The sequence below is a fragment of the Scatophagus argus genome, chromosome 16, assembly GCF_020382885.2.
Source record: "Scatophagus argus isolate fScaArg1 chromosome 16, fScaArg1.pri, whole genome shotgun sequence".
Taxonomy (NCBI): Eukaryota; Metazoa; Chordata; class Actinopteri; family Scatophagidae; genus Scatophagus; species Scatophagus argus.
Window position 1 is genome coordinate 9,889,626 of NC_058508.1, and position 16,446 is coordinate 9,906,071.

Here is a 16,446-nt window from a genome sequence, read left to right on the forward strand (position 1 = left end):
CAGTCAAATACTAAAAACTTTCAATGCTTTGCTTTACCTTTCCCTAACCCATAAAAAATCCAAACGTTCACACATGAAGACACTGATATCATCTGTGAATATCATCCTGTAGGTTCAGGTTTGAAGGGCGATGTGTAAATCACCAAAAGGCACATCCAGTAAGGTTGCCGCCATCTAGAGGTTTATTTATGTCTTCACCTAGTACAGTAAAATATTACTACACTGAACATAAGTAAAAACATTGCTGTGGTCTTGAGGTAAAATGATACAAATAAAAAGTAAAATAAAGTTATTTTACTGAGTTATTTTGCTTTCACAACAGAAATGAATGTTCATACAGACACACACATAGACACGCACGCACACACGCACACATCACAGTTCCTCAAGGTAGAATGTTTCATGCAAATCCGTACTTGACATTTAACTAAAAACACGCCTCATAAAGCAAATTTTTGCCTGTTTCTGCCTTTTTACATTCACCAGCAATAGGCCAGCTCACTTATGACTCACATATGATATATTGCCCTACAGCAAACCTGGTTTCACATGCTGGTGGCTGGTCAATTTCCTACACTACAATCTTTGTCAAATTCTTTGTTTCAACAAATATATCAGCTTATTCCTTTTTTGTGTATTTGCGAGTGTTTTCCTTTCCTGAACAGTATCACCGGTTCAGAAAATGAATGGAGGGAGGTAAAAGGAGGACTTGTAGTTTCATAATTACAGAATCTAAAAGCTTTCAGTTTGACCAGTAATTAACCTTCAGTAATATAAATACTTAAAAAATTTGGAAACTATTTAAAGCTTGATGAATATGACAAATGTGTGTAACCAAAGGCTCTTCCTCAGATAAAGAATAATTCTGTTTATGACAGCCCTCCTTTCACTTTGCAATCTCAAACAACTTTCACAAGCAGCTAACCACCCACGGTCATGCTCACACCCCAGTATCTTCTTCTTCATCTTCCTCCTCTTGCTGGGGCAGGAGGCGATAGTGTTCGTTGCCCATCGGCAGGAAGCCAGTCCTCGGAAGAGCCTCTTCTTCCTCAGTAGGGACGTGGTGGGAGTTGGAATCTAGCTGGTCGGTGGAGCTGCACTTGGTGTACAACTCACGGTGCAACTCCTGGCCACCTAACTCCTCGGAGCAAGTGTTACCACTTGTGCGGTTTTTCAACATGGAATGGATGTAGCCCATAGGCACGGGCAAGCTGGCAAAGGCTATAAGCATGACAATCATAGCAAGGGCCCAGCCAGGGTACTCAAGAGTCATCTCAGAGGCCTGAAGAGAGGAAGACATGTAACATGTCAGAGAGAAAAACATGTCAGGCACAAGACTGCTCAAAATTCCTGTAGGAAACAGGGTTTTTACAGTAGCTAACATTCGCACAGCCATACATAATGGTAAAATGTTGTAAAATAAACCAAGAAAAAAATCACAACATAAAAATACATTGAAACACTGAATAAACAATAAGTTGATCATACATAATGCTTCAACAGCTTGAAACAAACAACAGTTGTTAATGTTACAAACATATAAAGAGGTGTACATTTCACATAGCTGAAAACCATAATAAAGGGTATCTTTGAATTAATTTCTTCTGTGCACAACAATATGAAGTGGTCCATTATCTTACTGTGCTTTGATTCCAGGCAGTGTATGTGGGCCTTTTGAAGACCATGCGCAACAAACTGGCAGCCAAAAGACCGATCATCGCCAGTAAACAAACATATTTCCAAAGATATTTGTATACCACTGGAGGGCGCCATTTGAGCATTTCTTCAATGTCATCCAGGAAGCTGCAGTGATGGACAAACAGTTTATGCAAGATGCATTTCTTTCTTTCTTTCTTTCTTTCTTTATTTCAGAATAAGAAACAATGACAATGAAACAGAATAAACAAAAATCATGTAACAGTAAAAAGAAAAGTCAGAAACATTGGCTTCTTACCGATCAGTTCCATAAACCCACGCCACACTGATGGTTTCAAAGACTACTACAATGACTAATGGAAGAGTCGCAGAGTAGTCATCAAACATAGTCACAAAATAGTTGCCTGAGCGCTGGGTGAACAACAGTCCCAGCAAGAATCCCAAAGCACAACTGGACACTGAAAACACACAAGAAGGCAACAGATGTGTTATTTCTGATATAATACACTGAATGACAGCGCAGGTCATTTCTGTTTAATATGCAAACATTCAATGGCTCTGGTGTCCCTCTTAAGTTGACTTGCAAGTGTATTTCTATTTTTAAATACTATCATAAACAATCAAGGACACTCTGTGTCCAAAATTGCTTGTCCCAATCCTTTTCTTCAAGCTTTTAATAATTTTCAGTAACGGCAAACAGAGGCCATATATGTCTGAGGAAAAAAGTAAGAAAATACTGAAAGGATAGTCAGATTTCAAAATGTTATGCTTATGGAGAGATATTTCCCTTTATAACAGTATAAATATTCAATGTAATCATATATGCTTGGATATTAAAAAAGTGCCTGTAATATTTTACCAGTGAGTAGGGTCCGGTGACGCCCCAAGAGGCTGAAATTGTCCATGAGAGGAGTGAGGATTCCCTGCATGGTTCCAAACATTGTGCTGAGGCCCAGGTTGAGCAACATTAGGAAAAACAGTGTGGACCAGAAAGGGCTGGCAGGGAAAAGGGCCATCACCTCAGTGAATGCTATGAAGGCCAGGCCTGTCCCTTCAACACCCTGCATAGAAAAGGTAGAGGGAACAGTCTGAACAAGAATTTCATAAAATGTTGATTAAAGATTGCAAACAAGCATTTGGATGGCTTTATGCACTTTCATTTGATAGCATTCAATAGCACCGTACCAGAAGCACTGCTGTAGTCTTTGCAGCAGGGGAGTGAGGGCCTCATAATCAGTGTGATATTTTATTTCATGCTGAACTGATTCACATTTAAAAGTACATCTGACACTGCTCTGCCCATTTATGGTAGATCAAAAGCCATAAATCTGGTAGAACAAGGCATAGTATGTGCCTGTTGTGGTACATTCATGAAAAATATATATTATATATACATATATATAATAATATATTATATATACAAAAACATACTCCTACTGTACCATGCATGCATTTTTGCTATATGACATGTTTAGTTAAATAAACACTGTTAAATAACATGACTTTCAGTACACCTTGCTCTGTTTCTTTAGTTTCTCCTTTCTCTCCTCTGTCACAGCTTGCTTCCATTTCTCCTTGACATCTCCTGGATACATTGTTCCATATATTTTCCTCCTCTTGCCAGCTGGATATGTTACGGTACCTCACAGATTCCTCAGGGGTCCTGGGAACCTCAGCACTCCAGCTACTTACTACTGTTACTGAAATGTTCACCTCCCTGATTTTTCTTTTAAGAAAGCATCTAAGAAAGCAATCTGTGGCGATCCTTTCTGCTCCCATTAATGCGATTTGAAAAGGTAGTTGCATCAAAACTTGTCCTGGTACTCAATCATAAAACAGCTTCTTGAAATTCAGATTTTCTCAAGAGACACAAAGCATGTTAAGACTGCATCTTCATACTTCATAAAATGCTTGATTTGATACTAGTGGCCACTCCATATTAGCGGACATACAGTACTCTGGGTTGCTAACTAAAACAATCTATTATGCCCATGCAATACATTTTCAACAAATCCACTTTGAACACTCTTCGACTCAAGATGTCCCTCCGTAACTGTCCACTTAAACCACCCATGTAATCACCTCAACTTAATGATCAGATCTGTTTTACAAAAAAACTCCTTAACTTCAGATATCATAAATGATTAAAATGTCATTGATAATTTAAAATAATAGCTGTCCGTTGCTTGTTTAATTGTTTTTGAAAATCTTTTCATCTGTTAAATAAGCCTCCAGAAGGTACTTTTGGGTTTTACCTCTTTATGAGGCGTGTTATGACTTTTATCTTAAAAACCACATTATAAAGAAAATCAATTCATTCTAATTAATATTCTTAATTAATTATATCTCAAGGATACCTTATTCATCTCCTCTTCCAGGCTGCAGTCAGTGATGTTAGGACCCACCATGGAGCTGTGGAGACTGTACCACTGTCTGTATTCAGCTATAGACACAGAGCTTGGATCAGTCGTGTTGATCCAAGGAAAACCAAGGCCAACCATGTGCTGGTTAGATTCATAGGATGTCATGAGGTTTAGAAGGCCAAGATTTCTGTGAGAAATTAGAAGAACATGATACAATATAAGAAAGGCTATATCTGATGTAAAAAACCATTCTCTCCATCATAGTTAATTGTTATCTTTAATTATTACACACACATTAAATAGCAGGGATTACTGTATAACTTTCCACAAATAGGTCCTCTCATACTGGTGAATTTCATTAATCTTTGACAGTCAGTACATGAAAGTGTCTGTCTTTGATCCGTTTTCTGCTAACAAACTGTTTCCTTACATTAACAATCGCTGCAAATGGGTCTGAAGTAGACAGATATTTAACTCAAGATGGCATTTTTTCTGGTCCCTCTGGCAAAACAAATTATTTACCTACATAAAGGGTATGGTCATTGAGAATACTGTCTTTTTTAGCATGTTGCAATTATGAAAACTTATGAGCTTATGTGAACAGTAGTTATTTAACCCGAAATACAACTTGTAGTGTAATGTAGTTAATAATGGGCCATAATTATCAGGATAAATACCAATATTCACACACACGTACTCAGCCACGCAGCGTAGCGCAACATTCTTGGCACGGAAACCCAGGATGACAAAAACCACAAGTGTGGCCAGCACAGAAGTCATGAAGTTGATGCCGGAGACCATCAGCGCATCCCTGTGGCAGTTGTTGTGGACTGGATTGTAGGAGGAATATGCAATAACAGAGCCATAGCCCAGTCCCAGAGCAAAAAACACTTGTGTAGCAGCCTGCCGCCACACCTGCACATTACCCCAGATTTCCAGCTGAAAAATACCACAGAATAAAGCCACATTAAGTCTGAATTATTGCAAGGGCTATAAGGGCTTGGAGAACATTCTCTTAAGTTTTTAATATTCTCTAAACATTTTCCACTTGGCATTCAGCAGATGACAACTAAAATTAAGATAAGAAATCTAGGACAAAAAGGCAATATGAAAATGATCAAATACCTGACAAAATGCTTACTTTAGGATAAAACATATAGGTGATTCCATCCATCGCACCATCCAACATCAACCCTCTGATGAGGAAAATACAGAGCACCACATAGGGAAAGACCGAGGAAAAGTACATCACCTAAAATTTGGAAAAAGAAATGGAAGATGATTTCTGTGCTAAAATGTTTTCAATTAATTATTCAACATTGTAGAAAATATGGTTATTTGCGTTCTGGCGGGCCACGTAACTTAATTGTTACCATTTAACGGACAGCTAACTTAGCTTTGCCTAAAGACTAGAATCAGGCAACACAGTTAACTGGGCTACGTCTGAACTAATAAAATCTGCCATTTCATTGGAGCTATGTTTCAATATATTTCTAATACGATATTTACCTTGTCTGTGATCATTTCTGGGTGGTTATTTTACAATGAAGACAAAGTCCTATGATCCCACACTGCTTACATCTTGTTTTGTTTTTAATCGAGAAACCTCTAGCAGTAGAAACCAACTAAAGCCCCCTTTAAAAATGTTATAAGAATATATGTGTGCATGTGTCCACATGTATTGGTTGTTGATAAATGGATCCCTGGGGGATGGAGTGACAAAGAGAAGAAAAGAGATTTTAACTTACCTTTGCAGAAGACTTAATACCCTTGATCATAGCCAAGGAGACAATTGCCCAAGCAGCCAATAAACAACCTGTCATGATGGGGTTAAACTCTCCGGATTCTTCGATGGAATTTGTGATGTCAAGTGCTTTCCGAAACCAAAAATATGACGTTGGGGAAGAACCTGCGCATTCTTTCACTGTTGATTGAGGACAGACAACACTAATGACCTTAGGCTGGCATGTGAGTGACGTCTTATTTTGACCAACTCGTCAGTTATGTCAGTACCTGTAACATTGGTTGTTCCATCGACTGGACACTGCTCCCATGGTAGAGGGTACTGAAAAGAATTACCCATGTAGAACAGACTCCATGCAATGATAACGTTATAGTACAGGGCCACGTAAAAACACACCTAGAGGAGAACAAAGGGTTCATGATTAACTTACTATACTATCAATATTTACATAGTAAGTCCTTGAGATATAGGACATAGTATGTGCCGAGCTGTATATTGTCCATTGAAAAGTCCTTTCAAGGTCATTTGATGTTCAACAAACATCAAATGACATAAAAATTTTTTGTAATGTACAAGTGTAAGCCAAAAGTTCTAAAGTTAGTAATTACTAACCTGATGACACTTATACGGGAATAGGGATGCAAGAAGAAAAAAAGCATGGGCATCTAAGGATACAAGTATACATCTGTGTGCTGTATGTGCACAGAATATCCTTGTCCACTCTGTGTCTGCCTTGTTCCGTCTGTAGAGGAAAGTGTTATGCAACAAACTGCAGGCTCTACAGTGAACTGCCTCTCTCTCATCGTCATAATTATACACGCAGTGTCGCTGGTAATAAAAAGAAAGTGTTTTACAAAAGTGGTAGTAAGTGCTGTGGCTTTTTAATGAGACAAGTGACATTCATGTTTATTAATCTTTTCAATTTGGGGCTCATATTAAGAATACAGATGTTGGCCCAATCTTTGAAAGCCAAACATGACTGTCAACATCCTTTTTTTCAGAACATTGTTCATAGTTAAGGTACCCTGCAAAATACAGGATGGAGAATTGATTTTATTGCTTCCCTGTTTTGACTTCTTCTCTTTTTTTTAATTTTTGAGTCTAACTAAGTTGGAGGTTAGTCTAATCTAATTTCCAACTCTCAATCTGAAACCCAGAAATCAATACAGTAAATAAATACAAACATTTAAATACTCACCATGCAGCTTGAGTAGCCAATGCCTGCCAGTTTTGGGGAGATGTGCTTCCAAACCCCGATGCTGCCCTGACGAATGCTCTGGCCCGCTGCCAGCTCCATGAAAAACAGTGGAACTCCCACAATCAGCAAAAGAAAAACATACAGCACCATGAAAGCCCCTGGAAAAAAGGAAGGCGAAATGTAAACATGAAGGCACACACACACTTCAATATATACACACACACATACACTTCCATTTTGTACTCTCTGTTTATTCTACAGCTTGCTTCATTTCTATTTTTGAAGAGTTTTTTTCTTTTTTGTGGGGTGTAGTTTTCCAGCAACAGGATGTCCATATGAATAAGAAAATGTTGTCAGCTGCTGGTCTGATGAGAGCTACCATGAAAAGCTACCATGAATGCAATTCTCACCTCCTCCATTTTGGTGGCAAAGATATGGGAACCTCCACACATTCCCTAGGCCCACACTGAACCCCACCTGGGCCAACACATACTGGATCTTAGAGTCCCATGCTGGCCGGTCATCATCAGATGTCTCTACTCCATCTGTACCGGGCACGGCCGTAAGCTGACTTTCAGATTGACTCTCGCCAAGCCAGGCTGTGTCCCCATTGCTGTCCAGTGGAGTTTTCTCTGGCTTATCATAGAAAAAAACAAGAATGGTAAACTTAACTGCTACCTCTTTATCAGCTCAGGTAAAGTTTCATATTAAGGTAAAAATCTATTAGGTAGGAATCTATTTTCAGCTTTGCCATAATTAGACGATCTGATTGTTGAGTGCAGAGGAAGCAACAAGAGAGTGAGAAAAAACACAATTAGAACCCATACAGTATGTGCTATAAAGCTGCACTCCACTTCCATAAATACAAAAGAAGGATATGCTCCATGTGCGAAAAAGTGAGGCTCCGACATGCTGTGTATGCAGTGTGCTGTGTCTGAACAAGACCCAAATATTTTAAAGTTAAGGTTTCATAAAAATCAATGCCGTTGTCACTTGAAAGCTAATCATTTAGTGGCGAAGTCTGTAATTAACAGGAAATTATGCCTGCATCTAATCCAGCATTACCATTTTCATTTATTTTATTATGTTTTCAGGTTGTCCCTCCATCTGTCTCATTTTCATAAACATGTTACCTGATCCTAAAATACCTTAAGAGAATTTGGCAAAATGTCCATTTAAACTCAAGGATTAACAAATGCGAGTTTGGTGGTCAACAGTCACTATGACTTCAGAATACATGCTTTTTGATCACGACTCATGAATTCATAAGCTAATTACAACATTTCACACAAATGCCAAACAGGATAAAATTATTATATTACACCATTTTATATTCAAAAGGTCAATGGTGAACTTGACTCTGACATCATAATGTTCTGCAAAAATACTTTTCTGTCCATCATTCAACCCCATAATCCAGGAACAGAAGGGGGGATTGTGACTATATTTCACATTTGGTCAAATACTAAATTGGTGACACTAATCTTGGTGTCCATCTTGAAACTGTGTGGACTGTATTGATGTGCTGTGCTGCTGAACTGAGGAAGTGTACAATCCAAGTTTTAGAATTTGTATCCATATTTGAACAATTAATTGCTGTCATGGCTTTAATCTTGTCTTGTGAACACATACAAGGAATTTCACTCTGCTTTCTGTTTCTCCCAGTGAACGTACACATCGATACAGCTACAGACATACACCAGCAGTCCACCACAATCTCACTGGTTTTGCTGACACTGAGCCTCTGGTGACTGCTGTTGCACCATGTGATGGAGCTCTCTATCAGTGCTCTGTATTCATCTGTGAAAACATTCTCTGTATGAAGACAGCATGTTGCTCACTGGAAATTATTCACTGGAGCTGTACAAGTCAATATAGTGATGTAATAGTGACTTCCATTTCACCAAAAAGTACACTTCGTACTTTTTATTATTATTCATTAAATATACAAGTCTGGACACACATGATGTAGACTGCAAGCTGACTGGTTGGTGGAGGCATACAGCTGCAGAGCAGTAATTCTAGTTAATTTTATTTTTAGCCTCGCTACCCGAGGACTGCATCAGAGCTATGTTAAGTTACTGATGATGCAAGACCAACTTTCCCTCCTGTTGCTGCTTCACGTTAAAACCATTCAACTGGCAAAACTCAGGGTGGCTTTTATTGTGAAATGGTCACAGAAAAAGCAATGCATCTATTATGAAATTAATGCTAACCATGACTGTTCATCAAAAAAGTCATTTTCATGCTTACTAATACCATCAGTAACCACTATTACCAGTGTCTTGTTTGGTGGAATGTAGACTATAGTATAAGAACACGGTCAAGGAATGCATCATTAAACAAGATTTCCAAGGAACAGTTATCTATTGTGATTTCTTATGAGAAAATTATGAAAGTGAAAAGGTGATTACATCATCTGAATTTTCTATAATCTAATTTACAAAAATGCTGGGTAAACATCAATGTTGGCCTTCACTCTTCAGGAAGATAATCAAACTCTCTATGCAAAAAGGACATCAGATCATCAGACAGCACTTGAACTACATACTCTCACCAGCTAAGTTAACTCAGACGAGATCCAAAATGATTTAACATGAGCCAAACTGGCTTTAGGACACGACCTTGCTGGATTGCATTTGTATGTGCCACTGCTGGTCAGCTGCTGAGAATGGAAAATTACAGCAGGTGTATGACCCAGCAAAGTAAGTGGTGGGTCGTAATTGTGTCCAGATAAGTCAGGTGATTTCAGATACATGCATACACTCGTGAGCATAGGAATGTGAGAGAGTGACAAAAATATGCTGTACAAATAGAAATAGAGAGGAGGGTGGAACAGCAGTAGTCCCTTGAGCAGAATTCTGGGTGAAGGAGGGACAGTCTTTGGTGACATGTGGGTGGGAGTGGGTGGGAAAACACACTGGGAGGTGTGAGGTTCACATTGGTTCACACAGTGGGTGGTGCAGAGGTGCATGGGCGGACCATATATTGGACATAGTTGGTAGCAAGGCAGGCCAAACGCTATTAGAATGCATTTCAACAATTTCTAGACCCTCTTATCATAAACTAAAACAGACTTTTAGTATAGTATTAATGTCACATCTGTGTCAAACAAACATAACATAACATAACAAAACAACACATTGCAGCCCTTGTTTCAGTAACTCCAGATTTTGATTTAATAGTAGTGCTATATTTGTAGTGCTACTACACTTCAGTATCAATACTTGTTGTGCTGCTACTAAGCTGGTTTAATATATTTTTAACTGATGAAGTCTGCTACCAGAAAGTCATCAGATGCATGAGTAACCTTGGTGTATAACTTTCTCCTTTCGAAGAAAACAAAATGTCCTTCAACACAAGAGAAAAAAACCTTATCACACAATGTAAAGTTAAACACAGATACAGCTCAACTTTTGCTCAGATTTACAAGTTTGCATATTTCAGTGCATCCCCAGCTTTATTAACACCGCAATTCTGTGTCATGGCCTTCTTCTTGAAGACAGAAAAACAATTTGAACACAACACTCAAAAGACATTTTGAGGCAGTATTATGCTTTTATCATCATCAAAATAGCACATCATGTTTATTCTTCAGTTCTGGGCCTTGCTACAGTCTTTTAAAAAAGAATTACTGTATTTTTCTGTTTTCTCCTCATTTTTTCCCCATACTTGGCTAATCTTAAATTATCTTCTGGCACCCATAGCCCCCTTCCCCCACCAGGCGTGCGCGCCGCACACACACGCACAAAGCACACAGACAGAGCGGTTGTAAATTTCTGCCTATTGGTCAGTTGAAGTCTATCTCTGGGTACAGTTGGGGAAGAGGCAACCACATTTCTGACCTAAAATAGTAAAAGTAACGGTCCAATCTGCCTGAGTAACATCTAAAAAAAATGTTGTTTTGTTTTTATATCCATAGACAACTGAAATGTTTTTATACTGAATCACATCTCTACAGTGTTTGCTGGAACAGAATAAGGATAAGGATGTTAATACTGAATTGAACTAAAAATACTTCATTTGTTCCTCGAGGGGCAAATCAAGGCAAGTCAATTAGCAAATAAAAGCACACACATAAAATAAAAACCCAAATGAAAAATACAAATAAGCTAAACAATACTGATGTTGGAAAGAATATCAGTCTATGACTGATCCAAATAGAATTGAAATTCTAAAAAAGTCTATATTCTATTAGTTTATACACAAGTTAAACTGACCATTTCTTGCACTGTAGCTGTTCACAAGTCAAATGGCTTCTGGAATAAATCCAAACTTCCTTCTATTTGTCTTATGTACAGGCAATCTAAGCCACATTCCTGATCGCAGCAGCTTAAAGCAGTCATAAAGGACATTGGGGGGTGCTTTAATAATCTTAAATGCTGTACTACAGATCTTTGTGTTTTGCCAATAACTTTAGAGCTGACTGAGGCTTAATGGGATTCAAAAATATAAAAAAAAAACATAGCTCATTTGGTATCTGACATAGCTGAGGTACAGGAGCTATAAACTTTGATAATAAAAGAAAAAAAACAGTGCATTTTTTGCACAGATGCAAGTGTGTGGATGCTTTTTCATCCAGAGCTGGTGTGCTAGAATGCATCTTTCAGTGTCTCCAAAAACAGAACAAAATGTTGTCTATATTCTACTCATATGGAGTTTAGTCCATGTACATAGTAGAGCTTATTCAGAATTGTATCTGTATTTTTACCAAAATCTCAATTTGCCATCATTAAACAAAATTGCCAAGTCTTGATTTAATATGATTTTATAATGTTCATAGTTACTGCATTGCAATATTAGATTATGTACCCATTAGTTAAAAATACAGTATAGATTATGTTTTCTTTCTATGTGTTTATATTTTGAATACGCATTCATTTTATCAGATAAACTCCTAATAACTACAATCAGGACAACACATGAAGTTTTTAACTTAATAGACAAAGAGAAACTCCTGCAATGCAATGCAATAGCAGAAGAGAAATATAATGCAACCACTAGTAATGTGGTATGTGAAAAGTAGTATTGAATAGAAGATAATCAGAATAAGGTAGTTAAACTTGCAAATAAGTCCATAAAATTGAAACAGTGGGTTATTGCACATGAGTGGGCTGTGCAGACTCTCATCAAATATGCAGACTGAAGCTTCATTCAGCTCTGCTATTTACATGTCAACAGCATGTTTGAAAAGGCCGAGCTAGTGATGTTTTTTCTGTAAAAGTCTCTTTGGCAATCTGCCATTCAGGACCTGGTAACATTTCTGTCATTCTTCCACCTTGGCTCAAAAGTAAATTAAACATGAGTAACACGCAAGCCCACTCATCAGGCCATCCTGGTGCTATACATATTCAAACCCCATTCAAGTCCCCTGTTCCATGATGAAAATCAGAGAGCAAAACAGAAGTGAAACAAGAGCCTACTGTAATGTCCACCTTTATAATGTTTAAAATGTATAGCACATTACATCTAATGGATTACTGACCCTGCCTTGTGCAAAACACACAAATGACTATCAATACAATACATAATATCAGTACATGTGCAATTACAAATTACAGGAGAATAATCTTGTGGATTACATACAAAGGACTTACAGATGCAGAATACGAAAAAGGCATACAAATCACAGCTGTGGCACACGTTCACCATGAAGCTGCAGAATGGGAATTGTATATTATCATCCATTGTTCTGAATTCTGAGATGTCCATCACATAAAAGATCGTTCAAGTTCATTTAGTTACTTTCTCTACCTGTCTCACTATGTTTTAGGGTTTATCTCAGCATACATGTTTCAAAAGGGAAAGAGCCAACACCCTGGTACACCGCAGGTACACATTAGCAAATAAACATACCATACGCTTCCCCCAGGATGCACACACACAACACATAGTATTGCATAACCAAAGTAGCAGTCAATTATGAACACCAAGTAGTAATGGTCATAAACACCTCTATGTGCAGTATGAAAAAAAAAACAAAAACTTACTGACTACAGGTTTGTGGATAGCTGCACAGTACTGATGTGTTGGCTTTGTAATCCATCACATGTGAATTAAAATAAATTACTATGGAGGTGGAAATTGCTGGCTGTGAGCTTTAATTTGAGGGTAGTTACACCCCAAAAAAATGCAAACAAATTCAAAATTTGTGCAGCATTGTATGTAGCTTATCCACATTGTAGTAGTTTGTGAGAATTTTGAAACATATCAGCATGGGTATTCCAGTGAACAAATGTACAGGGAGATTATGAGGCAAACCACAGCCTTAAAGCCTACTCATGACCGCTTAAGTAATGGACAAGAGTGGTTAGCGGTAAATTATACAACCTACGACTCCAAAACTTCCCACAACAAATAAAAGAAAAGGACACTTAAATAAAAGCAACAAGCAAACAGTAAGAGTCCTTAGAGCTCATAAGTCATGTTAATAAAGTGCAGATCAGCGTTGTGTTGTTGTGGACATACCATGCTGACAGCACGGTCCACAAGAGGAGTTGGGTTTCAGGTAGTGTTGGTTTCTCTGCTCGACCCTCTTCGTCCCTTTCTGACAAGGCAACTTTTCAACTCTTCCTTTCTGACTTGGATGAAGTCAGGCTGGCGAACAGAATTTATTTTGGGAGAAAAGTCTAGTATTGACAACTTGCGGCCACGTTTTTCGTACTGCAACAAACTCTGCCCGTCGCCAACCCAAGAAGACATGAAGGAGAAGTTGATGCCGCTGTAGCCAATGGGAAGACCGAGGGGGCTGAACGGCCCTTCCCCAAAACGTTCAGCAGGGCTGGGCAATACAAAAGCTCACGCTGCTGGATGTCCTGCTAAAGGGATTTCACTGATGTGAGCTTGTTCCCTGACAGTGATCATACTAACTGTGGGCTACTTGTTGCTCTATACTGCTATTAAATAGACTGTTGTTTGTAGGAAATTTAAAAACCACAGACGCTAATCGTATGTAATTTGTACAGCTCAGGGGTTATCCAGACTGACTGTCAACTCCCAAATAACAACCCCGTGCATTGGAGTGATTGATGTTGCATTCCACTAAAGGAAAATTTCAACACCCATTGTGTACAGTGGTCCCATGCAGTTAGATCCTATTTTAATGATCTAACAACCTACACATCATGTTTTATGATCTAACTCAATCATATAGCTCCTATGTGAAATCCTTAGCTACAAAGTAGCCTACGTGTCAAACAGTCTGGGAAGCATAAATCATCACCACAAATCATGTAAGCCTAATATTTCCCAATGCACAATTAATGGGGTCATTCATACCGATGTCAGATCTAGAATAGAAACGAGCTATTCTGAAAAACTGAAGTAATAGTCTACACTTTGAGAGAGAAACCAAACTTTTTTATGTCCAAGATACAGTCCTATAGGCTACATTAAAACTATAACTTTGCAGCATGACATAAGTCAGATTAAAACATCTAAGCCTATTATGCGAGTTACAAATGCCAAACCACAGAAACTCAAAATATTTTCCTGGCTTGGGCTGGCTCTATGCTCATCATGATTATTGTCTCCGCCTGTAGACAACAGCCTACACACCAGCAGTCAGTTTCTAGGCTAGAGAATTACCCTTTTTTCACACAGCATGTTTACAGTAACACTAACTTTAGCAGTTGGCTTAGACATAGTGCAGGAAAGGGCAGGAGTGGTGGGTGTCCCTTCTTTCCTCGTGTGCATGTTATTGGAACAGCCTTGTACCCATACCGTTGGGATGCAGATTATGAGTATCCTTCGACAAGTCAAAGCTCTGAATGAATGTAAGGCTGCAGTACAGTAAATCCTAACCAGACTGATTAAGCTCAGACTGAGTTAGAAACCTGTTGTTGCACAAAGTTATGTGTATCATATCAACAAAAATAAATGCTGCTTTTTTTTTTTAATTCAAACACAGAATTGAAAATGGAACTTCAACAGAGTTCCTGACTCATTTGGACAAGAAGTGATCTTGCTTTAATTCCAGCCAAGCCAGCTACTGAAAAATATTTTCTCTTCAAAGTTTTTTTTCACTTCTAAGATGCTCTTACACATAAGAGTTACCAAATATTTCTGGGAAAGAGATTTAGATTTACATGAATATACTGAAGGTGACTAGCAGGCTATAAACTTAATCAGATTCATGTTTATATGCAACACATTGAGAGAGTACAAGGTTCTTTACAAGCTGCATATTATTATTATTGCAATCTTGCAGAAAATCAGTTGCTCTCTTTCTCTTCTATGCTTTAAGTGTCCCTACAAACAAGTGTCCCACACAATAAAAACACTGGATCCTCCGGATTGAAGTGGTTGTAAAATGGTAAATAAACTCCCCACAATTAATGCAAAGTTTCAAGCCTTTTTCCATGTCCTGTTATTAAAAAAGTATAGAAATTGATTTCTTGTATACTAACTGCTACTAGAACTTTTGGATCAAATTAGTACTAAAATGACAGATATAGCACATATCAACTCTGCTCACATTTTCCTCACCTGTGCAACAGTCAAATCAAACAAAACCAGGAGGGCTGAATGGACAGATGGAGTCTGACCTGTAAGAACCAGTTGGTGTCACTATTAACCAACAGCTCAGTTTTCCCCAATGCTGTTTCACTACCTGCCACAAGTTCTTCTTGTATCCAAGAGTATCTTACCTACAGTAGACTGCAAGCTGTTATACTTACTCAATGGAGACACCATTCTAGCATAAATGTTTTGTAGGCCCACTTCTCACCCTCTGGTAAACTGGGTGCTGAGAAATAGAGTCAAAATGATATGACACATCTGATACAGGACTCGACTGATCGTTGTTCCCTGCTTTGGTTTTGTTTCAAGGCTGTACCAATACACCTGTACCCCACCAGTTTATTTTTCTGCTGTCCAATGTGTCACAGATATCTCTAACCAGATCTGGAACAAGAGAAAGACTAAGAGATATCCCAGATGAAGAACTGAAGAACAATTTTTTTCCTTAATTTTTACAATTTTCATGTCTTGATATTACAAAACAATATAATGTCTTAATTGTCATTGTACAAAGAGATTCAAATGCATCCTTAAGGTGCAAGAGACATATTAAAGACAATAGAAAATGTGCATCTGAAACTGTAAAGTAGAAAAACATTCAACAAAGAAAACATTCACATTCTGCAGGTATTGCACAATTCATCAAAATATAATTTTTTACAAAAATGTTCAGGCTTTTGCTGTATTCAGTGCAGTTATGGCTCTGGCATAAAAACTGATCTTTAATCTGTCAGCTCGCGCTTGTGTCCTGAACCATCTGCCTGAGGGCAGCAGTTCAAACAGAGGACGACCTGGGTGAGATGGGTCCCTGAGAATGTTCTGTGCTTTGCTGACACAGATCTCCCAGGGAGGGGAGAGGATAGCCGATAATCTTTTGAGCTGTGATGAAGACCCTCTGGAGCGCTTTCTTGTCTACAGCTGTGCAGCTGGAGAACCACACTCACACCACACATGCTCTCTATGGA

General features: G+C 38.3%; 1 protein-coding gene across 1 annotated transcript; it reads right to left on the minus strand.

The window, feature by feature from the left end:
* Positions 1–159: 159 nt before the first annotated feature.
* On the minus strand, positions 160–13,750 carry slc6a16a (solute carrier family 6 member 16a). Its single transcript, XM_046415485.1, has 12 exons — positions 13,430–13,750; positions 7,372–7,597; positions 6,962–7,119; positions 6,033–6,159; positions 5,768–5,943; positions 5,161–5,271; positions 4,717–4,958; positions 4,014–4,206; positions 2,516–2,717; positions 1,955–2,114; positions 1,641–1,803; positions 160–1,282 (listed from the first exon to the last, which is right to left on the minus strand). Exons 1-12 carry the CDS (start codon positions 13,430–13,432, stop codon positions 941–943), a joined length of 2,103 nt encoding a protein of 700 aa, XP_046271441.1. The 5' UTR covers positions 13,433–13,750; the 3' UTR covers positions 160–940.
* Positions 13,751–16,446: the final 2,696 nt, after the last annotated feature.

What these genes read in the sequence shown, in the direction of transcription:
- slc6a16a (XM_046415485.1), bottom strand. An exon ending in CCTATATGTTTTATCCTAAA is followed by an intron (nt 4,959 to 5,160) that starts GTAAGCATTTTG and finishes GGTATTTTTCAG; the next exon opens with CTGGAAATCTGGGGTAATGT. An exon ending in GCGCTACGCTGCGTGGCTGA is followed by an intron (nt 4,207 to 4,716) that starts GTACGTGTGTGT and finishes AATTTCTCACAG; the next exon opens with AAATCTTGGCCTTCTAAACC.